This window comes from Nanorana parkeri, unplaced genomic scaffold, assembly GCF_000935625.1.
Source record: "Nanorana parkeri isolate BGI_ZX_2015 unplaced genomic scaffold, ASM93562v1 scaffold9, whole genome shotgun sequence".
NCBI lineage: Eukaryota > Metazoa > Chordata > Amphibia > Anura > Dicroglossidae > Nanorana > Nanorana parkeri.
The window spans coordinates 3,924,742-3,950,228 of record NW_017306277.1 but is presented as its reverse complement, the minus strand read 5'-3'; the positions used below and the strand labels follow the sequence as shown (position 1 = coordinate 3,950,228).

The window sequence follows — 25,487 nt, the reverse complement described above, 5'->3', positions numbered from 1 at the left end:
GCGCATGCGCCGGAGCTCCCTCAGCCAGTGCGGGGATCGCTGCCGGGACGGGATGGAATGAACCTTTGTATCTCTTTAAAGGAGCCGCTCGGGATAGGAAACGTCTCGGCCGCGGCTCTTCCTCTCCGGATCGCTGGGGGAAAGTTTGTGGATGTTCCGGCATGGTGTCCTCCGGGTGGATCTCCGGCTGAGGAAGGGAGGAGAGGAAGGAGCTGTGGCGGACGATCTGGATACAAAGTTGCAGAGTGATGACTTGAGTGCGATCTGTCACTTGGCTCCGGGGGAAAAAGTTGCTGCTGACACTTGTCCTTTTCCCGGGGGGGGGGGGGTGGGGGGGACACGATGGCCAAAGTGATCCAGAAGAAGAGCCACTGGACGGGCAGGGTGCACCAGTGTACGGTGACCCAGGGATCGGAGGGAGAGCTCAGCCTGCCGGTGCTGGGGGGAGCGGAGTACGGAGAGTTCCTTTATCTGGGGGTCGTGGACGACTCGCTCATCTCCAGCGATGGCAAGCTGCAGGAAGGGGAGCTGCTGCTGGAGGTGGCCGGGCTGCCGGTGTCAGGATTGCCCAGATACGATGTGCTGGACATGGTCAGGAACTGCGGGGACTCGGTGCCTATTACAGCTGTCAGGCAAGGTAAGAGCTGGCCGGTGCATGGGGCTTGCCCTTCATGCTCTATTGCTTCTCAACTATTGTTACGCTATTGTACTAGGTGTGTGTTTTGCATTCGTGTGTGGCGGAGTTATCACTAGTACGTATACATTGGATTCCAACGACCGATCGATATTGTTCCCCCTCTGTAAATAAACATTGTTGCTCAGCAGAAGCAAGCGTGCATGTTTATGTCATATGAAATGATGGCGCCGGGCCTGCTTCTCGTGTGTGTGTATGTGGTGTTCTGTCAAATTGGAGAATGGGATGAATTTTGGCGTCATTGGGGTAGGAAGAAGAGGAGGTGGTCTTGGCGACTTCAGCAGGAGGAAGGGGAGGCAAAAAGGGTAGGACCTGCAAGGTATGCTGCTGAAGAAGTTCAGAGTTTGGGGACGCACCTTGGGTGCAAACCAGGGGCACATGTTGGCCTTTTAGCCTTGGGTGCCAACGAGGACACATCTTGGCCTTTTCGCCCTGGGTGATAAATGGGGTGCACGTTGGTCTTTTAGCCTTGGGTGCCAACGAGGACACATCTTGGCCTTTTCGCCCTGGGTGATAATAGGGGTGCACGTTGGCTTTTTCACCTTGGGTACAAATGGAGGGTGCACGTTGGCTTTTTCACCTTGGGTGCGAATGGGGATGTACATTGGCTTTTTCACTTTGGGCCAGAACAGGGGGTGCACTTTGGCCTTTATGCCTTGGGTGCTGAAGGAGCTTGCCCCGGGAATTGGGTGCAATCAGTCAGATGAATATCATGTTTGGCTGCTGGTATGCTAGTGGGCTTACCCGATGTTCCTTCTGCTTGGCATTGGTGGCCACAATTTAACAGCTATGGTTGTATGTCCATATTGTTGAGTGGTCGTAGAAGATGGTGTACCACATTGGAGGCTTTTTCTCTCCCAACAGTTCCTGGCAGATATCCATTAGTCTAAAAAAACAGGAGGTGGGCCACACACAAGTTGATGATTGGTAGAGGAGGTGGGTGACATCCTTTCTCACCAGGCATTGAACCTGTGTATGGCCACGTTTGGTGAAGCAGTAGGCAGCAAGATGACCTATACTGCAATCTTCAACATCTAAAAACTGCCTATGAGCTAAACCCCAAGCAAACAGCTTAATGCACACGTGACATATGTATATAGGCAGGACTGGACAAATCCCAGGAGCCGGGTTGCCAAAAAAAACTATAGCTGGGGCCTAACTTTTGAAGTTTTCTCTAGTTGTGGTCAATGGAGCTGGCTGCTAAAAAATGTCTGTTTTTTTTTTTTTCTGGTTTGGGCAGTCTGGTTCCCGAATTCTACATTAATATGCCCTCCCCCCCTCCCCCACCCCCCATATTCGGGATTTGTTTTTCTTGCCAAAGCATTTTTAATTCTGTTCGACTGATCTTGTAACCTAGGTACCCCTGCTGGAGAGCAGAGCCAGGCCCTAGACCTTCACTTCAATGAAAGGATATTAACAAAGCACACGTATCCTTTTGGGCCCCCTAAGCCAACCTCCCACCTTACTAAATGCACAACTACTTTGACTCCATGGCCGCAGCCCGCCCCCACACTGTTTGTTTATATCCAGCGTCCTGGCTTGCACCTGCATATTACAGTCCCATGGGCATATATGGGGTTGAGTGTCCCCAGTGTCTATGGCTGTAGGAGATGGCCCCATAGACGTCTCATAATGCAAAAATATAATCTGCGTGTGATCACACAAAAATGTTTGCAGTCCCTCGGGGCCTATGATCACTTTGTACCATCATGTGATTGTCTCTGTGACCTTTGTGGCCGGTCAGATTTACTTGCTGCTGCTTCAGAGCCTGCAGTCAGTGGAGTGAGTGCCTGGTTCTTTGCCTGGTTCTTCACCTGTCTGTACATCCCAAGGCTCCGGGATACACGGCCCATTCTCATGTGTCAAACATGACCTGGACAATACAACACTGAAGAGTCCACCCAGTGACTTCTCCAGGGAGCTCCGGGCCACAACTCATCCACCGCACTTGTTTTACTGTGTGTGATCAATTGCAGGTAATCATTGTAAAACTTCACCGGTAAAGTGAGGGCATGTTGATCTTGGCAACTGAGCACAATTTGCAGTATTGCCAATTGTCTATCAGCCGCCTGCATAGCTTTGGGCTAAGAATCAGGATGCACAGGAAGTTATCAGCTCACTGGATTTCTGGCAACATCAACAGGTATGTTCTTTCACTTATCAAAACCGATAGAAAAAAGTGCGTCCAATGGCATTCAATAAATCAAAAGGGAGCAAATGAAAGAAGTCGGCTGTTAAGGTTTCTATTCATCTCATCATACTAAAGCTGGCAATACAAAATGCTTGATTCTAAACAGCGTGGATGGGAGGAACTCCCCTGCCAGCCTGCTGTCAGAATACCCGGACAGTGATTGCAGCTGATTGGCCGATAATTGTCATCCCTGCTCCTTTGACAAAAGTCGGTTGAAAATGAAACTTTTGTCGGCCGGAGTGGTGCAAACGGGGCACCGGACACGCAGGTGTCTCAGACAAAATTCATGCAGTGTAACCCTCCCTGTATCTCCTGTAACAAGCTGTAACGGTAACCATAACCAGGGAGATTGGGCAATGCATATTTAGGCACCACTCCAATGATCTGTAGTACTCTCCCCTCCCCCATCTGTATGTCGTATACTGTGCATGTATTTTTCACTTCCCTCGTCTGCCTCTGAAGAAGTCTTTCAGATTGCACACGGCATCCAATGTGTTATTGTTTTGGTTTTGGATAAGGGTTTTATGTCATTGTTTTGGCATGAGTGTATTGTAAACACAATGAAGTGAGGAAGCTAGCCGGTGATGTGTTCCATCGTATACTGTGCTCTGATGTCTTCCCAAGGCACCTTCCCAGCACTGTAATAGTTATACGATGGGTTCAGATACATTTTATAGGGACTGGACCATATGGCTTTGTCATCAGCTTGGGTGACATGACTGTGAATCCTCATGAATTATTGTTTTTATCTGCGTTGTATTATTAATATCCGATGAATGCTTCAACGCAGTGTATCATTCAGACACATGAGGTTTAATTTACAGTAATTGCACTTTACAACATGTGGTTGATGTGCGTTGTCATGTGATCTCAGCTGCACTGTGTGTGTATATATATTTATGTATAAATAAAGTTCTGTTGCTTTGTATTGGAAAAAGACAGTGGATGCACCAAAAAATTATGTATTTTCCAGAACACTTCAAGCCCCGTGTGAGTGGTCCAGCTTGAAAACTCTGGATTCCCCAAGTGTTGCTTATGCTACGAAATTATTTTTGTTATTATGTCTGAAAGTTTATTTACTTGTTTTATAAATATGCTGAGCTAGTTGTATTATTTGTTGCCTTATTCTTTTCTAGTTCCCTTTTAAAGGAGAATTATGAGGTGAGTGAAAATCTCTCCTCTTCATAGTTCAAGCCGACGGGCGACCAATGAAACTGTCACACGTCGGCTCAATCGATCGGGAAGTGAGCGAACACATAGCGTCGCTCGCTCACTTCTCGATCATGTCCCTGCAGAGAGCCGTGACTGTCAGTCACGGCTCCCTGTAGTGATTTCCTTCCCCCCCCCTTCTCTGATCCTCCAGCGCTGAGTGGTAGAACGGATGGGGTGGATACAGCGGGCTCTGCCTCTAGATAGGCAGAGCCCGAGGTCACTCACGCATCTGGGTGGAGCTCGACAGTAATGTCGGGATCCGTCCCGGCTGCGGCGGTCTCAGTATACCGCAAGCTTTAGGTCGTGATATACTGAGCTTTAGGTCACAGGAGGACGCTAGCATATGACCTCCGGTGAACCTTAAGAGTACTACGGGGAAAAACACTTACCCCATAGTTCTCTTTTAACTTCCGCCTCACAACATAATTATTATTAGGAATGTACCGATACCAATACTAGTACTCGTATGCACCCAAATGCTCCGATACTTTTTCAGATACCGGAACTTCCGGCCAGAGGGAGACTCCCTCTGACCCGCAGTGCCGTGAGGGAGCCAGCTTCCCAGCTAATCAAGAGGGCGGGTGGCACGTCATGGCCCTCCTCCCGGCTTCCCAATTGGCAAGGAAGCTGGCTTCACTTGTGTCTAGGCAGCCTGGCATCTTGACCAATAAGGAAGCCGGGTGGCATGTCATGACCCTCCTCCCTGCTTCCTGATTGGTCATGATGGGTTAAGAGGCGGGTTGTGACATACCGCCCGGCTTCCTGATTGCTCAGAAAGCCAGTTTGCCTCGGAACGTGAAGCCGGTGGTCTTTCAATAGAACACAGCTTCCTGATAAGCCGGGCCCACGGCACCCTGGGATGCCAGTATCAGTATTCGGTATTGCTGAGTACCCTAAATAATTTACCATTTTTATTGTGGTTCATAATTTTGTCTTGTGATGTCATTTGTAACAATAATTCCTGAATATCTATGCAGTTTGCCCGACTCCTAATGAAGAGGGTCTGTGGTTGGCGAGTGATTGATGTTGGAAGGAATTGCCTTGTTTGTATTTTTCAAAGTCATGGCTGTCATGACTTGACTGTCCACCTCATGTATGGACCTCTACAAAACTAGATATGTAAGCTTAAGTTGTATTGTCATTTTATGACGGTATAATCTTTATATATGAGCTATAAATAATAAATAAAATGTGTGTGTGTACATTTTTAGATACTCATCTTCCTATGTTCACCTGATGAAGTAAACCGTTGGTTCATGAAACATGTTGAGACTTCATCACCTCCCCACCGTAGCATCATACATATTAATGTCTGGCTTGTGACTCAACAAAGTCTATTTGGGTTGTTGGCTATAAATGAGACTATGATGAGTTTAAAGTGTGGATGGTTACTTGATGCTTATGGTTATCACTTTTTATCATGTTTTATATATGTATGTTAAACCTTTTTTAAGCCCTAAAATACAAAATAGTGTTCCTGTCCTCAACACTTGCATTGTCTGCTGCCTTTGATGCCTTTCTTCCACTTTTAGCCAGGTAGTTCCATCTCCTTATAGTGATCTATGGAGCCACCCTTATGTGTGCGCTCACACTTGAGGCTACTCAATTAAATTGCTAAATTGATCATTTTATTAGTATAAGTGCCTATTTACATATATCATTGCGCTCAATGTGCAAGATCTGCGCACACTATTGCACAGCGCACAGTATCGCATGCTAGGTGCGTTGCTGCTATTGCCATTCATTCTCAATGGGACCCCAACACACCTTCCGACGGCTGTGTGCTACAGCACCACAGGGTACTGAAATAACCTGCATTGCACTGCCATGTGGTAAATAAAAAGTATGCATGCTCTACTTTCTATCTCCACACTGCATTGCAGTGCATGGTTTTGCAGTACTGCTCTGTGCTGTAGCGCATGCCCATCTGTAGGTGTGTTGGAGGTGTCATTGATAATGAATGGCAACGCATCTGACATGCAGAACCGTGCGATAGTGTGTTCTAAATGGGCCCTAAAAGTTGTAAGACATCATTTTTGTGCCTTAAAGTCCCACATTGCTCCCTCTTCCTTTTTGTTGTCCTGTATATTACTGATATGGTACACCTTCAAAAAAGGCAGAACATTTTGGAATCCATAGTTGCTGTTTTTGGTTGTCAGTCAGTCTTACTTCCTGTTTCCGGGCTTCTATGGTACATTTTTGGTTGTAAAGTCAGTCTTATTTCCTGTTTTCGGGCCCATTCGCACCACATCCAGATCATCTCCAGACCAGACCAGATTGTTTCCGGACCCAAAAACCTGCCTTCCCAGTTAAAATACAATGCATGGCCAAATAAAAAAAAAAAGTCACACACTTTTGTTGGACCACCTTTAGCTTTGATTACGGCACGCATTCGCCGTGGCATCGTTTCGATAAGCTTATGCAATGTCACAACATTTATTTCTCATCCAGAGTTGCATTAATTTTTCAACAAGATCTTGTAGTGATGATGGGAGAGTCAGATCACGGTGTAAAGTCTTCTCCAGCATGTCCCCAAGATTCTCAATGGGGTTAAGGTCTGGACTCTGTGGTGGCCAATCCATGTGTGAAAATGATATCTCATGCTCCCCGGACCACTCTTTCCCAATTTGAGCCTGGTGAACCCTGGCATTGTCATATATGCCCAATGTGCTATCAGAGAAGAAAAAATCCATTGGTGGATAAACCTGATCATTCAGTATATTCTGGAAGGCAGCTGACCTCATTTTTTGAGGACATAACATTGGTGAACGTAGATCTGACCAACTAAAGCAATCCCAGATTATAACACTTATCCCGTGGGACGCTCTGACGCTTTTGCTCAGCTATATCCAGGTTGTGACTTGTTTTTGGCCAGGCAGTGTATTTTGTTGCTCCTAAAAACAAGAAGCAGACAGTAATACATTTTCCTGTACATATTTATTACTAATCTTTTTGTTTTGGTTGGAGTTCTTCTTCTATACATTGCCATCAGTGACAACTTCTTCTCCTCAGGGGCTCCAGCCCATCATGTAATTAGCTAACCATATCATATACATGAGCTGTAAATACCTGCTCGGGTGAAAATGAGGCTCCCGCCAGTGCGGACGTGAGCTCAGTTTACCTTCATGTACTAGAAAAAGTTTCTTGTGTCAATATTTGTGCTACAAACCCAGCAGAGCGAAGTCACCTGTTACCATCCACCCATTGCACATGAGTCACAGCGAGATAGGGTTCTGACAGCCTCGGGGACATCCAGAAAAAGGATTAGGTGTCACCGTAAAATTAGCTGCTCTGCCTTTAACTGGTTTACTTGCCTCAGCACTTTTTATTTTACTCCACAATGTCTGTGTAGTAATAGCTTCATGAAAGTAATTTGATCTGCCCGTGTCAAATGGGAACCTGTGCTGAGAGAATATAGGCTGCCCTGGCTGACCTCTCCTCTCTCTGAAAATGCTGGTTGGCTGGCAGTCATGCTGATCCAGTGTCTTCAATAAATACTAAAACAAGTATGCATAGCGGCAGTTTTAACTTCCTCTGCCTTTCAAATCTAGGGGTTTGTTCCAGGTCAGCGACTCAGGAAATACTGATAGCCAGGTCAATGGTATTCTAGGGAAGGGGTCAGCAATGGCAGCCTGTATATTTATTGTTATTATTATTATGATCACTATTAATACTACTACTACGAATAAATATTATTACTTATTATTAATAATGATAAATATTACTGTTGTTATTACTACTACTACCACTAACATAATAATAATAATAATAATGTATTATTATCATCACTAGTGCAATACATTAATTTTTTATATCATGTATTTTTTTTGTATAATGTCATGACAATTTTGGATTAACAAAAAAATTTTTTTTTATATATTTCAAATATTATTATTTTTTGAGTTCCATTTTGAATTTGAATTTCAGCTAATAATAAATAGTCTTATTTCTCTGTGTTATGTAAATGTTTTAGAAACTTCATTTGTATGTCCAGTTTGTAAACATACTGTACATATGTAGCAGCCATAAGCCATATATGAAAATAACATGGTCGGTTTTGGCTATATTGTTGCTTTCTTCTTAAAGCTGAACTTCAGGCAAAGGGTTAAATACACAAATCAATATAATGGCGCTATTTTACATGCCAAATGATTTGTGTTAATCTGAGAACTGAATGGACATAAACACAGCTCTGCCCCTTATCACAGCCCCAGCGGGCAAAGAAGGGGACCTGATCTTTCTCTGCTGCTTTTCACCCTTAGGTTTCCTTCCACCACCCTATGACTGGACAGTGAGGATTAGTTCACACCATAAGCAGTGCGTTCTGGTCCGATTCTGGCCGGAACGCACTGCTTCATATTACGGCCAGAATCGGACCAGAACGCAGAACTAACCTTCAAAGTAGAAACAGCAGTCCGATGAGCTCACTTGGCTCTTTCCTCCTGTTGGGATGCTACTTGCACTGTAGCACACCTGATTGACTTCTTTTTCTGTACAGTAGACCCTTCAGAAGGAAGGACAGCCGAGTGATACACAAATAAGATATATTATTGTTAACAGTTGGGGTACTTGAATGCATTTTTATGAATTCACTCCTGAGTTTAGTGTCACTCTAAGCTCCTCAAACAATATAAATGTACAAAAAAAAACTTTAACATGATCAAGAAAAAGCCAAAGGAATGGAACCAATTGGCCTTTCCAAACTGCAACAGTTTAAACTCTAATTACTTTGGCCTGATAGAAGAAGATGGAATAGGACGGAGGGATTGGAATTTGGAACATGTGATTGGCTTTATGCTTGGAACAGATGTTTATCCGGTTCTTTGTGCTCACACACAGATTAGCACCTCTAACACCTAGAGTGTCTATTTCTCTGTTAATTAACACTTCGATCTCATTCATTATGCTGAAGAACATCAGCAGGTGCTGTTCACGTGGGGCTGATACAACCATTACACAGAGGAGATGGGTTGACTGGTGACCAGTTCAGGGCCCTTGGATGTCAGGTTTGTCCCCCCCCCCTCTCTCTCTCTCTCTCTCTCTCGCTCTCTCTCTCTCTCTCTCGCTCTCTCTCTCTCTCTCTCGCTCTCTCTCTCTCTCTCTCGCTCTCTCTCTCTCTCTCTCGCTCTCTCTCTCTCTCTCTCGCTCTCTCTCTCTCTCTCTCGCTCTCTCTCTCTCTCTCTCGCTCTCTCTCTCTCTCTCTCGCTCTCTCTCTCTCTCTCTCGCTCTCTCTCTCTCTCTCTCGCTCTCTCTCTCTCTCTCTCGCTCTCTCTCTCTCTCTCTCGCTCTCTCTCTCTCTCTCTCGCTCTCTCTCTCTCTCTCTCGCTCTCTCTCTCTCTCTCTCGCTCTCTCTCTCTCTCTCTCGCTCTCTCTCTCTCTCTCTCGCTCTCTCTCTCTCTCTCTCGCTCTCTCTCTCTCTCTCTCGCTCTCTCTCTCTCTCTCTCGCTCTCTCTCTCTCTCTCTCGCTCTCTCTCTCTCTCTCTCGCTCTCTCTCTCTCTCTCTCGCTCTCTCTCTCTCTCTCTCGCTCTCTCTCTCTCTCTCTCGCTCTCTCTCTCTCTCTCTCGCTCTCTCTCTCTCTCTCTCGCTCTCTCTCTCTCTCTCTCGCTCTCTCTCTCTCTCTCTCCCTCTCTCTCTCTCTCTCCTCTCTCTCTCTCACTCTCTCTCTCTCTCTCCCACACACTCTCTCTCTCTCCCACACTCTCTCTCTCTCTCCCACACTCTCTCTCTCTCTCTCTCTCTCTCCCTCTCTCTCTCTCCCACACACTCTCTCTCTCTCTCTCTCCCTCTCTCTCTCTCCCACACACTCTCTCTCCCCATTACTTCAATGACTTGAACTACTCTCCCTTCCTCCCACATAATCTATAAGTTTGTCCCAATGGTTCGAACAGACCCTATATAGACAACCTATGGCCCATTCACCCCTAACCACAGTGTTATGTAGGCAATACCATTCCTGTAACAGGCACTATTGTAAGCTGTGTTTTTATATTCCATTTTAATTAACATTCCTGCTTTAGTTGAATAGGGCCACATAGGAATTCCTTCTGATTTCTGATCCCTGAGTCAGAGTTTGCTGGAAAGGAACAGAAGGAGAGATAATGCAATTCCTCCTTTAATAAATACAAAGCGAATTATTGGCCTGATGTAAGCAGGATTTTTATCAGCTGTGACTCTGCAGCCTCCTGCACATTAAATCCCCTGCAGATAGTCAGTTCGTGTTTTCCGAAGCTGTTTTTGCGGTTTAACAGCCTCCGTCTGCAGCCGGGTTCCCTTTTGATGTGGTTGGCGGGAGCCTTTTGGGAGAGTTCAAAAACGAATTCGCTTCTCCCGATTTGGCCTGGCTTCTCCTGGGACCAGATCGCTAACAATGACTGCTCTGTCCCCTTCTCAGCCACTTCATGAAACTGCTTTTAGAAAAGCAATATATTGGTGTAACTGACTGAGAAGGAAACACAGTCCCCACTGAGACTGAAGGATAATTGTGTTCTTGGCAAAGTGATTAAATATCTGTAGAAGTCTGGATAACATTCTCTTGCACTTTTTTTTGTCTGTGCTGTATCATTCCGGAATGCCTGGGGTGGGGAATGCTGCAAGTTTATCCTCCAATCACAGCGGATCGCTCGGGTCTACATTTGGTTATTTCCGTGATCGAGTGCTCATTTGTAATCCTACATAAAGGTGCCCACACACCTTACAATTTATCTGCAGATTTTCTGTGGTCAGATGGAAAAGGTGCAACAGATTCCTCCATCTACATTAAACTGTGTGGATGGAGTAATCTCCACCCGGGCCAATCTGTTGCACTTTTTCCATCTGACCACAGAAAATCTGCATATAAATTGTAAGGTGTGTGGGCACCTTTAGGCTGGGCACACACCTTACAACCATGGTATGACTTTTGTCTTGCGATGGTTGTAAGGTACATAAAAAAAACGTACGATCTGCCTATCTTGGACAGGCAGAACGTACTTGCGATGATCGCAAGCCGCGCCCCCCTGAAGGGCGGGCTTCCGATGACTGCAATGCCGAACGGGCAGTGTGGGCTTGCACACACCGGCCCGTCCTGCTTTTATCTTACGAACATGCTACACACCCGCCGAACATCGTACGATGCTCGGCGGGTTTTTGAACATGTTCGTAAGTTTAAAGTCGTGTGACCTTACATTAGTAGAGGTCGCACGGCTTCCACACACCTTACGATAATCGTACGATCGCGGGATTTCCCGCGATTATCGTACGATTATCGCAAGGTGTGTGGGGACCTTTAGGCTGATGTCATCTTTGATAGTTTTAGGCTGAACTCCATAAAAATATTAATTTAAGTATGTTCTTCAATTGCCACAAAGGATCTAAATCTTTGTGTGCACCAAATGCATTTTTAAACCCGGGTATTACCTTGTACAAGAACCAATGACTTCATCTGTACGTAGCCTGTGCAGAGAGCAGAACTGTGGGAGGGGCCCAGCAGGCTCCACCCAATATAATTCAAGAGACCGGTGCAGGAAATGAGCATATAAATGTAACCATTGATGGGGATAGCAATCGCTACACTGATATGCTCATTTCCTCCAGAGGTCTCTTGACTTGTAGTACTTCTATCTTATTACTAACATGTATTTATTTCCTATGATACTCAAAAGTGGCAGTGACATCATCACTGTACTGTACTGTACATGTGCCTGTGCTGTACATGGGCCTGTGCAGAGAACAGATCTGTGGGAGGGGACCCAGCAGCCCACACCCACTACTGGCTGCCTGCAGAAAACTACAGGAGGGGGCGGAGACAAGATCAGTCATCCTGCACAAGGAAAGAGCAACAGTGACTGGTCTTTATTACAGAGGGAAAATTGAACACTGGATTACTGCACAGATCTGGAAGAAATACTGAAAGCATGACAAGATTCAAGGTAAGAATACACATGAATCATATATTTAGACACTATTTGCTTCTCTCTGAGCTTCCTGTAATAAAGACCATTCACTGCTGCTCTCGCTCCTTGCAGAGGGTGACTGGTCATAACTCCGCCTCCTTTCTGTAGTTTTCTGCACCCTGTAGTGGTTGGAGCCTGCTGGGTCCCTCCCACAGCTCTGCTCTGTGCGCAGGCTATGTACAGCACAGTGATGTTGTCACTGCTACTTGCTAATTAAGTGCAATCACTGTTCAGGTATTTGACAGTCAGGGGCGCACCGGCGGTCTAAATACAATAGCCTGGCAGGGGAGATTCCCTAGTCCAAACTGCTTAGCATGGATGGGGAGTCGAGCATTTTTTCAGCCTACATGTTGATTGTACACCTTTTAACACCAAGTTTCATGTTACACCCATGTTCAGGGTATAATATGAAAAATGGTCACATAAACACGCCCCCCCCCACCCCTAATCGCCAAAGCATTGCACATGTGATCCCTTCATCATGAATGTAATGCTTTACTGACTCCTATGCCTATCAATATTACATTCATTGTTCCTTTTATGAATACGTGTGCCTTTAACGCTGTCAGCTTTGGGCGGACTGACCCTTTAAATCGGGAACTGTCAATATTTGTCCGGAACCTACAGATAACTGTTCACAATGGCTGGGCTGAATTTGGGATTCCAGTGTCGCACAAATCAGGACAAGGACTGGCTTGATTTACTAAATTTGTGACCTTCCCGTGTGAAACTCGACTGAAGCCAGAAAGTCTGCTTTGGTTACAGATTACTCTATCAATATCGCAAGGATCCGCTAACAGAGTATAAACACATTGTGTCCATCAGCTGTAATGAAACTCTGCAGAACATTCACACTGACTACATGTAGTGCCAGAAATGATTACTGTGCTTACTGAATGTGAAGATCCCACACGAATCGGTAATTCAAGAAAACCGTCTGGTGTAAATGAAACTCTTTTCTCAAATATGGAGAGCCGAGAAATCGAGAGTGAGGATCTGCTTGTCATCGGCAAAAATAACAATTCCTCTTTAAAGATCTCCAGGATTTTTAAAAATTAACCCATGCAGTGGGGCTGTCCTCGCACTGCAAGGGTTAACTGCTCTTTTTGGTCTAGAGAGCGAAATAAAGAAAAAATGCTCACCTGATCCTTGGTCCCATGGCGGTGACCAGTCACCTTTCTTCCCCTCTGCAATGGCTTTTTTTTTTTTAAAGGAGAACTATGTGCTCAGTGCTTTTCCCCATAGTTCTCCTCAGGGTCACGAGAGGACATAAACTAGCGTCCTCCCATGACTCAAAGCTCAGTATAGCTCGTGGTATACTGAGACCGCCACAGCCGGGACGGATCCCAACATTACTGTTGAGATCCACCCAGCTGCGTGAATGATTGTCAGCTGGCTCTGCCTATCTAGAGGCAGAGTCAGCTGTACCCGCCCCCTCCCTCGTTCGTTCCTCCAGTCAGCGCTGGAGTATCGGATAGGGGAAGGGGGAATCCCTGCAGGGAGCTGTGAGTCACAGTCACGGCTCTCTGCAGGGACAGGATCGAGAAGTGAGCGAGCAACGGTATGTGTTCACTTCCCAATCTATTGAGCCGACGTGCGCCAGCTTCATTGTCACACGTCGGCCCAAACTATGAGGTTGAGTAAAAATCACTCACCTCATAGTTCTCCTTTTTAAGTGAATTTTTGTTCTGGATACACATCCAAGGTACTAATATTTTTGTTTCAATAAATATTAAAGTTTGCTTCTATGCGGTTTAGAGCTGCAGCTAACGATTATTTTCAAAATCGATTAGTTAGCCGATTATTAAGTTCGATTAATCGGATAAACAATAAAATACATTTTAAAACATGGCTCCAGTGATGGGACTACTAGTTTGTATTGCGATTGTAGTCCATCACAGGAGCAAGCTTCGAGTGGTGGAAGTAAAAAAGAAAACAAATAGTGTGGTGTGCAATATAGTGAAATGGAAAGTGTAAAATTATACAGCAATGAATGCAGAATGGCACCGGCTATAGAGGACTACAAATCCCAGCTATAGTACATTATACAGCACAATGCAGAATACCAACAGCTATAGAGGAATACAACAAATCCCAGCAATAGTACATTATAGCTGGTGGTATTCTGCATTGCGCTGTATAATGTACTGTTGCTGGGTTTTGTAGTCCTCTATAGCTGGTGGTATTCGGCATTACACCACTGTATAATGTACTATTGCTGGGATTTGTTGTAATCCTCTATAGCTGGTGGAATTCCGCATGGCGCTGTATAATGTATTATTGCTGGGATTTGTAGTCCTCTACACAGCGCAGTGCAGAATATCACCAACTATAGAAGAGTACAACAAATCCCAGCAATACATTATACATACAGTGTATGATGTATTGCTGGGATTTGTATTCCTATGTATAATATACAGCACAATGTACCATCAGCTATAGAGGACTACAAATCCCAGCAATACATTATAGAGCACCATGTGTGGGAAAGTGCAGGCTTACCTGAGCAGTCTTCCAGCAACTTGCTTCTGAGATAGGGTCTGCCTGAGATAGGTGCGTCGTGTAAAGCGTGGATGCGGGTCTGGCAGCGGTGAGCGTGATTTGGGGAGGAGGTGCAGCGTGTGTGGAGCCGTGAACAGGGCCAACTGATCGGAAGCCGATTAATCGATTATTGAAAAAGTTGACAACTTTTTCAATAATCGATTATAATCGATTATGTCGATTAGTTGTTGCAGCCCTAATGCGGTTTTAAAATTAGGTCGATTCTGTCTAGCATATCCCTTTTTTGGGGCATAAAATTTTTTGGAATTTCATTAAATGCTGGGGCCATCGGAGTTCAGCTCTAGACTAAATGGCAATTACCAGACCTTCCCTGGTGGAAACAATGAACTGAAAAACCAAGCCAACTGGCTGCCGCTGAGACATATTCTCAACAGTGATATCATGTTAATGGATACCTTTGCTGCATATCGTTGGTCTTTGCACTACCCAATCAAAAAGGACTTGTCAGAATGAAAACATATGAGCTTCCATTGTTGGTATTCATGTTCCAAGTCATTGAAACTCTGAAGATAGTACCTTCAAAATGAAGCCACTTTCTATATTGGGTACCAAATAACAGACAAACTATGGTTAAGATCACAATTTTGTTATGCAAATTATTTTTTTATACTTTTGTATGATAAAATTGTGATGGTATATTTGTCTGTTGTTACTTGGCACCTTTAAAGTTCTACTTTTAAAACTAGTAACCTGTAAATAAGTAGGGATGTTGTTGCTCGGTCAGCCATCAGTCACCTACAAAGTGCTGATTTCAAAATCAAGCTAACAATGACATCTTCTGGAATTCTGTCTTGACACCAGAGGCACAGTTATGGTAAATAGCGCTTATAGCAAGCACTGAAATTGTGAAACACTCCCCCTACCCCCCCAGTTCTGGCACATCCAGACACACACATACACAGTAGAGCTGCTGGGCTAAAGGTACAGGAATGCTTATACTATTCACTTCCTCTGCTGGGCTCAGCATTAGATGATGTCATCAGTCAGAGCCCGGAATAGGAAGTGAGTAGCGTAACTTTCTCTGCTTCAACTCTCAGTAGCAGCACTGGGGGTCCCCGGTTCAAGTCCCAGTCAGGACACTATTTGCATGGAGCTTGCACATTCTCAATGTGCTTGCGTGGGTTTCCTCCAGGCATTCGTTTCCTCCCATACTCCAAAGACATGCTGGAAGGTTAAATGGCTCCTGTCTAAATCGGCCCTGTATGTGAGATAGGGACCTTAGCTCCTCGAACAGCGCTGCATAAATTGTTGGCGTTGTATAAATACCTGTAATAAATAGAATCCCCCCCCCACCAGAGGTGTAACAAACTGCACCCCTGGCGTCCCGCCAAGCTCTTGGCAACCAGTGACATCACGCCGGCCAGGGCCGGAGCCTATTTATGTTATTGCTGCATTAAATTATTCCTGCATCAGGTGATTTACGTAATGAATATTATAAGGAGCTATCGAATTTAATCCAAAGAATGCTAGTAGAGGCTTATGTAGAAATGGTAATAAAAAAAATGTTATCCGATTGCACATTTGTGTTAATGATTGCACATTTGTGTTAATGCATCTCCTTTAAAGGCTCTTTTGGCTTAATTAGTGTCCACAATATGGTTTTGTTGACTCTGGGAAAATATCTTTATTGCTTGTCACCGGTATAAAACTATAAAAACGGAACGGCTTACAATGGAATTGTAAGGTTACTAGAAATCCGGCATTATACGTGACCTGCCTGGAAGAGCAATGATATCTATTTAACCGGGACCATAGAGTCATTATATTGTTTTCCCAGTACATACAGTATCTGCTTAATGCAATCTCTGTTCTCCCCCTCTCCCCGCTGACATGGGGGAGGACCGAGTTGCTAGGAAACCTTGTCTGCAGAACTCTCTATCTATTGGCTGTCTGGTGTGTATAATGATGGGTGATGCTATTAAGAAGCATGTAAAAATGAACAGATAACATGATTGATGGCAGGCTGCCCGTACTATTGACATTTTCATTGCATCAACTCAAGGTCTGGATTCAAAGAGAGTGTCCTTTTAAAAAAGAGAAAATTCACCCTGTAAAACCCTGGTGCCCAAGTGGCGGCCTAGGAGCCACATGCTGCCCTTTGGTACTCCATAAGTCAGTAGTGGGAGCACTGATTTGTAAAAGGACTTGAATGGTTGTGATCTCCACCTGGCTCGTGTAACATGTTGAGCATTTCTCTACTCTCCAACCATACCTGTAACAAATCAGCAGTTTCTGACCTTCTCCTGCAGACAGTCTTTTTTGTAGCATCTGAAGTACAAAACATTGTCTGGCCCTTCGCTGATGTCAGGGGTCCCAGTTGAGATCCCCTATACCTTTTTATAAGATGACAACCACAATATACCTTTCCAGCCACCCTTGCTTTGGATCTTTATTCTAGTTTAGTGCTAACAAGCATCTGAGACACATTCAGGAGTGTTGGAGGCTTGGGTTCCCTGTTGGGCCGATTTGTTTCGGCCCACTGTCTGCTTTGTCGCTACTACTAGTGATGTGCAGGTAGAGCCACAGCATGCAATGGGCATCTGACACTTCTGGCTCCATGCTGTTTGGCCCGGGAAGCCGGCTTTCCAGCCAATCAGCATCGAGCCTGCTGTTTGACCGGCCCAATGCTGATTGGCTGGGAAGCCAGCTTTCCAGCCAACCAGCATTGAGTCAGCTTCCCAGCCAATCTGGAAGCTGGGCAGTGGGTCATTACCCGCCGCCTGATTTCCTGATTGACCGGTGAGCCGTCTCCATGCTTACTCGCTGGGAAGCAGGCTTCCCGACCAAACAGCAGGGAGCCGGCTTCCTGGCCAATCAGGAAGGCAAGTCATTACCCGGCTCCATGTTCCCTCGCGGCACTGCTGGTCAGGGGAAATCTCCGGTATCGGAGAAGGTATCACAGCATGAGTACTCGCCCTAATACTCAGTATCGGCACAGATACTAATATCGGTATCTGTGCATCCGTAGTTTTTTTTATTGTCTGATTTTCCCTTACTTCCTGTCTGGTAAATGGTTGTCCCCAGGACAGGAAGTGAGAGGAAGTCTTTCTAACGAATTCCTGGATAGCCATAAAACCTGATAGGAGTTCTAACCTTTCTGCACTCTACCGAAAACGAAAAAAAAAAAAGATCATTTAATTTAAATTTCTTCTTTTAACATTTCATGTAAAAGGATGAAGAAAGAATGTTCAGAATAAACAAGTATAAAATGATTTTTCCCATGAACCCTCATTTGTATGCCTAGTTTATTTTATTGATTTGAGCAGCAGATGCTTGAGGTTAACCTGGATGAGTGTTGTCCCTGGTGGCAAAATTTGAATGCAAAATGGCAGACGGCTTGATTGATGTTGTAATTCCATCATTTCTGAATTAAGTTTTATCTCGGGAAGTAACTTTGGCAGCCAGAATAATTCTGCAGTCTGGTGTCAGTATGTGCTAGCATAGCACACATGTAAAATATAAGAATATAGTATTTAATGTAGATCCTAACCCTTACTGAATGACATGTAGGTTGCTAAAGCGCTGTGTATCATAAGCAATTGCCTTTTTAAAAATAAAATACTGTTGTCATCCTATTATGCATCTCAGTCCTGCTGATCTCCTCCAGCCTCTTTCGGCCACTTTTACAGCTTTGTGCACTCACTGCGGTGTCGGCTGCACTTCATTGGCCTGGATTGACTACCTGTTAGTGGCAACATTTGCCCATTCCTGTCCAATGTGTGCCAGCACAACATCTTGTAGTCTCTAGTGATGAGGCTGGGCTTGGTACGAACCCAGTTTACCCAAGCCCAGTCAAAACGGTCACTGACGCACCTCACTCCTGGCCAAATCAGTTGCGGCAGGGGCATTTCACTCCACAGCTGTGTCACAAAGGGGTGTGGAATGCCCCTGACGCAAATGATTGTGTAGCGAGCAGGTGCAGTTTTGAGGGGGCTTGGCCAAACTCAGGCAAACTGGGTTCACACCAAGCCCAGATTCATCTCTAGTAGCCTCCTGGGTTAGTAGTGAACTGAGCTCACACCAAGGCCAGACTCATCCCTAGTAGCCTCCAGGGTCAGTAGCAAACTGGGTTCACACCAAGCCCAGATTCATCTCTAGTAGCCTCCTGGGTTAGTAGCAAACTAGGTTCACACCAAGCCCAATCTCATCTCTAGTAGCCTCCTGGGTTAGTAGTGAACTGAGCTCACACCAAGCCCAGTCTCATCCCAAGTAGCCTCCTGGGTTAGTAGTGAACTGGGTTCACACCAAGCCCAGACCCCTCTCTAGTAGCCTCCCGGGTTAGTAGCGAACTGGGCTCAGACCAAGCCCAGATTCATCTCTAGTAGCCTCATCCAGGGGCACATGTGAAAGGGTGACAACACAAAAAAACTATTGAGAGTTTCACCCTATAACAGTGTCTGAACAAGGACACTTGTGACTTGTCCTGTGGTTGATTTTGATCTCGGCAGTCATTAGTAATGGACACTGATGATATTTCCTAAAATACAGATAACTATTTAAAATAAGAATCCACATTTCAGTTTTAAAAAACACCATCATGCAAATACGGCACATTGTATTTTGAAATCACATTACACATTCATATTGCTTAAACAATACTGAAATAACTCGACGTACATGCTGAGAACATGCGCTAGTTTCCCCTTTAAGAAGTAGAGGGAGTCAGATTGGTGTCTGCCGGCAGCCCTGGGAAGCAGGGACTGATGGGAGAATTGTCTAACGAGCATAAAAATGGCATCTTAGGGCACAGTGAGCTCATGAGGGGCCCTGCCCTACTGCATATTTCCCTGCACAGAAACATTCTCATTAAGTTATGTGCAGACATATTTTAGTCAACTGATCGTATCGCATCGTGACATCTTTTCGGAGTTCTTTATGCTTTGTTTACACTGTCCACCCTGAAGAGAAGCAGCTCAGGAAGGAATTTGAATACTTTGCTTTTATGTATTTATTCTTCTGTTTTAACCATTTTAATGAATATCATCTGATGTGGTTACAGAGTTTCATCAGACTTGCTTTCTGCGTCTAATAACATCAGCTGTGTGAATGGTCTTAGATTAAACTGAACCGGGGAAATTACGTATATAGTTATTACAGGACAGAACACCGGAACCCAAATCACTTAGTTATTAAACCTGGAACTATAAAACTAAATGTAGCATTATAACTCGGCATAAACATGGCTGCTGGATTGCTATCTTGTGTCTTTCTGAAAGCTTTCTTTTGTTCAAATTGAGAACTAGAACAGTATTGGTGCCATCTGGCACCCTGGGGTGCCTTCTGGCATTCTCAGGGGTGCCTCAAAAATTTCACACAGCATGTGTTAAATGTGTTAGGTGAAGAATGCTCCTCATGTGGAAGAGGGGAACTCTGATGTGGAAGAGGGGGGGCCCTGATGTGAAAGGAGGGAGGACCCTGATGTGAAAGGAGGGAGGACCCTGATGCGTAAGAGGGGAAGTCTGATGCGTAAGAGGGGAAGTCTGATGCGAAGGATGGGCACCCTGATGCAGAAGAGTGGGACTCTGATGTCAAGAGGAGCCCTAGTGTTAGAGAGTGTGACTGATGTTAAAGAAAGGGGCTCCTGATGTGAAAGAGGATTCTGGTGTGAAAGGGGCTCCTAATGTGTAGGGTAGACTCTGGAAATAAAGGAGGGGAACCCCTGATTTCTTTTTTACTTTTTTTTTGTCGGGCTTCCCCCTTGAAATCTATACCAGACCCTCTTGAAAACGGGTCTGTTATGGATTTTGTAGGGACCATATGTGGTGTGTGTGTTTTTTTTTTTTTCATTTTAGTCCGGGGTGCCTCGGGATTTTGCATACTTTTAAAGAGTTACATGACTAAAAGAAAGTTGAAAAACGCTGAACTATAAGTACATGGGTAGAACACATCCGTGGATAGAGTGGCTACACTGCCTTGGAGGGTCTCCATAGAGCCCCACCATAACCACCCAGCCACGACCGAAGCTTTAGATAACGACGCTGCATGTGCCCATACGCACAGGCAGCACAGATGGCCTCCTCTATAAATCACACCTCTGCTCCACCCACCAGCGCTTATGCTCATTTACACGGGCTGCTTGGCTGCGGTCACTTTTTGGCCGACAATTTTCCACCCAACTCTTCCAACAAAAGTCAACAGTAAAATCGACTTTTGTAAAGCGGGTGGTGCCAGCAGGGCCACCCATGAGTGGCATTTTGGCCGAGTCAGCAGGAAATGGTTGACATTGGATCTGTGTATGGCCTACTTCAGGTATATGACAGCAGTAGCTCAGCTGAAACGCAAAGCTTGGCATATCACAGATGGTGGGGGAAAAGAGTGCTTTTGCAAGGGTACTGGACAACTGGGAAGTTTTGGTGGAAGATTCAACCTTGACCCATGCCATCCAAACACAAATGCATTTTAGGCCCAGCTTTTTTGTAAACTTGCAATGTACTGAGCTCATAACTCTGATATTGTCCCACTTATATAATCTCCTAAAGTGAATCTGTCACCCATTGTATACTGTTGAAATTCCTGAGCAGGCATCAGTATTATCTTGTTGGCCATAAAACCTTACTCTGTGTGACTTTCTAAATCTAGTTACTTAAAAAGTACCCTCTACCCAACTGCCCCCCCCCCATCTCCACATTGAGAGCGCTTCAGCAGATGACCAGGGCTGTTTCAGTGAACACACGAGTGGCAGTTGGCTTTACATAAGGCTCAGTTCACCAAGCTCTAACACAAGGGTAAGGATCTGTATTTTAGCTACGAGGCTGTCATTTTTAGATCTCATTGATGGCTAAAAATAACTGCCACTTTTTTGGGGAATGATGATTTCCTGAGGTGATGTCTTTGTGAATTCAGCCTATGGTCTTGAAGTAAGGGAGGTCAAACCACCCCCCCGTAACAAGTGTGGAGAGGCACACCAAGGGGAGGGAAGTCTAGGATAATAATCATCTTTTTTTCAGCCATGTGACTGTCATTTTCAGATCTCACCGGATAGTTGAGAATACCTGTCACTTTTTTTTCCGGAATGCGTTTCCTGGTGTACTATCTTTGTGACTTTAGCCTTGATCTTGAAGTGAGGGAGGTCAAGTCCTCGGTAACAAAAGTGAAGTTAGTTTTAGAGAGGCACACCAAGGGGAGGAAAGTTCTGTATAATAAAGGTAATACTGTAGCAGGCATGTAATGGAGTCTGCTCTCAGGTATGACTTTTACTTTCAATGCTTAACGTGGCTGAGAGTTGACTTTAAAGTTGTAGTGCCTTTGTTGGCCATAGCAGCTGGTCAGGCTCATACCGTCATTTTGCTTGTGTAGAACTGGAAGCAAAGCAATTATCTGTGTGTGCGGGCACGCTGGCACTGCTTCTTTCAGACACTTTGATAAAGTAGGCCTGTTGTGTCCATCAGTACAGGAATTTGTACCAGCTACATACATGAGGCCTACCCTTACAAATCCTACTGGCCGGTCCTGCAGGCTGGCTGCACCAATTATAAATAATTATGGATGAAGGCTCTAGCGGCTGTACATCCAGGGCCCGGTTTGAGTAAGTGTTATGATGATGTTCAGTGCATCCTAATAGAAAATGCTTCGGTGGTGGAATGCAGAACAGTAACAGGGCGTCCTTGCCGGCAAAGTCTTGACAGCTACAAATCAGCTCCTTGCCCGAAAACATCAAACTGAAGGCCGTTTTGTGCGACTGCTTTGGACAAGAGAAATGCAAAAGGGAACATGCAGGTCGTGTTCACTGCTGACATGAGAAGTGTAGATAGTTGTCCCAAGGCCTGTTGTTTTTCACTTCCAGCTGCCTAAAGTGGGGATTATAGGTGCATTTAACATGTTTCATGCATGTTGTTTACCTGTAAAAGCCTCCTTTGTGTAGCCCCCCAATGTCCTGAGACTGCAGCTGGGTGCTGCCATCTTGGATGTGATGTCCCGGCCCCAGCTGGCAGAAAGATCCACCCTTTGGCCCATCGCGCCCGTAGTACATCTGAATTGTTCGCCAACAGAAGCGTTTGTGAACCGAGGTACCACTGTATGTGTCTATATGAGCTGAGATGTGTCCTGCTCAGAGCCAACATGTCCATAGTGTGTAATCACTATGCTTTCAGTCATTCTGAATGATTGAACGCTGAGATCATTCTGCACATGTGTCACCAGCACGTGAATGACCCATTCAAGGATATAAACATCAATGTTATTTAATTAGATTACACACTATTCTTGGAATTCATAAAGTGTGTCGTAGATGCTCATTAGACGGCTGTCTCCCCTCTGAGTAACAAATGGCGCAACTTGTGACAGGGTTATGTGACTGTCAGGAAGATGTATATGAATCTGTCGCAAACCTGCCTGAGGCAGAATGTTGTCTTTGATGTGAAACTTAAACAATTTACTCCAACATGGAAGAGGTCATATTTACCTCCACTTTTCTTTCAACCAATATGTCAGTATTTTTAAAGAAATTGGTCACACCCACAGCGCCAGAATGTAAAAGTGCCGCACATAAGAGCTACCTGAATTTTTTGCACATGTTGGAAATCGCAAGAAAGCTGCTCGGCTTTTAAGTTCTCGCAGGACTTTCCAATATGGCTATAAGTCCCCCATGTCTTTAGTCATTCAGTGCATGCGCTGCCTACCGCATGAGTGACCCATTCACAGGGAGATGTAAAGATCAACAGTGTGCAATGTAGGTCCTGAGCAGCGGCAGTGGCCAATAGGGTCCATGTACTCATGTAAATATTTGCACACACTTTTTGGTGCCTACAACGTATAATACAGTCCATGCGCAGGACCGTGTGTGCAGATTTTTTTTGCAGCTAAATGCAGCTTCAAATTACAGAGCTTTTTGTGTGTATGGGTCCGTAGAATAAAATACAGCTGCATTCCCATGCATACATTTTTTTTTACACATTATGGATCAGAACGCAGCTTTTTTTGCACCCATATACATGTGCCCTTACTGTGTGTTGTGACAATGCTGGAGATGAAAGGCTTGGTGTACTGTGAGTTACTGCAGAACAGACAGGTCCAATCTGCACAAGAAGCCAAGGAAAGCCAAGCAACTAGCATTTTTAGAAGGAGATCAGCAATGGCTGCCTGCATATGTCTCCTAGTTCTGGTTTTCTTTAAAGTCATCCAGACCTTAACATTTAACTCCCTGAAATGTCTATGTTTGACAGGTGTATACCTTTTAAGGCGCAATCCCATTTGGTAATTGCGGTGCAGATATCATGATGAGGGATATCATAGTTTACAGCGCTATACTTTGGTGTTGACACTTCAGCAATATTCATTACATTGCCTCACCTTTGGTATCATCACATCACAATGACCTGTTACCTCGGGGCAACACTGCAAAAGACAAACCTCGTGTAGCGAGTCGCCCGACAACACCTGAGAGGGAATGTGTCTCTTGTGAAAACACGAAAAATATGCCAGTTTACTGTAGATCTGTTTGGGGTCAGTGACATCACCATTGCCATTGTTTTAGTTCATTTAGGGCTCGTTCTCACCAAGTGCAGCGACCTGCATTTTTCCACAGGAGATGACGCTGGTCACTGCAAAGGCACATATGAAAGAATAGTTGCCAGTCTCAGTGGTCAGCACTACCATTACAGTGGGGAATTTCCCCTGAGGTAACACTGACAGCAGGTCTAAACATTCCCCACTCTATTCAAAACCTGAGAAAAAAGGGTTTGAGTTGACGAGTCCCCAAACTTTCTAAACAAAAGGCCAAATTACTGTCCTTCAGACTGAAGGGGGATCAGACTGTGTCCAGTGGGAATAGAAATTGCCTTAGCACCTTGGCAAATAAGGGGAGGAATTATACACGATTGTTGGTCAATGGAAGGAATAGTGCCCCATTGTTGGTATCACTGGGAGGAGTAGTGCCCCCATTGTTGCTATCACTGGGAGGAGTAGTGCCCCATTGTTGCTATCACTGGGAGGAGTAGTGCCCCATTGTTGTTGTCTGTGGGAGTAATTGTGTCCAATTGTTGGTGTCATTGGGAGGAATTATGCCCCATTATTGGTGTCATTGGGAGGAATTATGCCCCATTATTGGTGTCTCTGGGGTGAATAGTGCTCCATTGTCGGTGTCTCTGGGGTGAATAGTGCTCCATTGTTGCTGTCAGTGGGAGGATTATTGCCCCATCACTGGTGTCAGTGGTTGAAAAAGTCCATTGTTGTTATCAGTGAGAGTAATTGTTTCCTATTGTTGATGTCAGAAGATGTAATAGGGCCCCAAGGGCCAGTTAAATGTTATCAAGGGCCGCAGTTTGGAGACCACTGGCTTAGATTGTAGGTGTTAGGGGATTTACGTCTTTATTTGGTGTGATTCTTGAGAAATGAATCCTGTTCCTCTTTACGATAAGTATGAATCCTTCACATTCTTCCTCTCCTTTTCTTAGCGGAATGTAACAATAAGGTACATTCCAGGAAACCTGACCCTCCGCCTGAGAGCTGTCAGTGAAACTAGTTCAGGGACATTGTTTATATTTGTCACCAGTGCTGCTCTCTCATCGATACTGGATGTTCCAGCCAGGGGACTGTGGTTTCCATTCACTGGTGGCCAACATTATATACTATCCAACGTAAACATTGGTGCAATGCGAGATCATTTACATTGTGCCATTTGGTTTTCGTCAATGGTTTTTTCTTTTTTTTACTAATCACTGTAACTCCTTAAGTACCAGAAAAGAACGGCGCTGAGATGTACCTGTCAAAGTCAGATCACAATGTTGTAAATGTGCTTTAACAAAGTAAAACATATTTTTGGGTTTTTCTTTACATTTTAAAATAAGGTTTGAAAGTGAAAAAAAGAAATTATAATTATCTATCTATCTATCTATCTATCTATCTATCTATCTATCTATCTATCTATCTATCTATCTATCTATCTATCTATCTATCTAT

General features: G+C 44.8%; 1 protein-coding gene across 1 annotated transcript in view; it reads left to right on the top strand.

The window, feature by feature from the left end:
* Positions 1-221: 221 nt before the first annotated feature.
* The window catches only part of MAGI1 (membrane associated guanylate kinase, WW and PDZ domain containing 1), a 432,678-nt gene continuing 407,412 nt past the window's right edge, over positions 222-25,487 (top strand). Inside the window, 1 exon segment of the mRNA XM_018554478.1 lies at positions 222-637. Coding sequence (XP_018409980.1) covers positions 343-637 — 295 coding nt within the window. The 5' untranslated portion in view covers positions 222-342.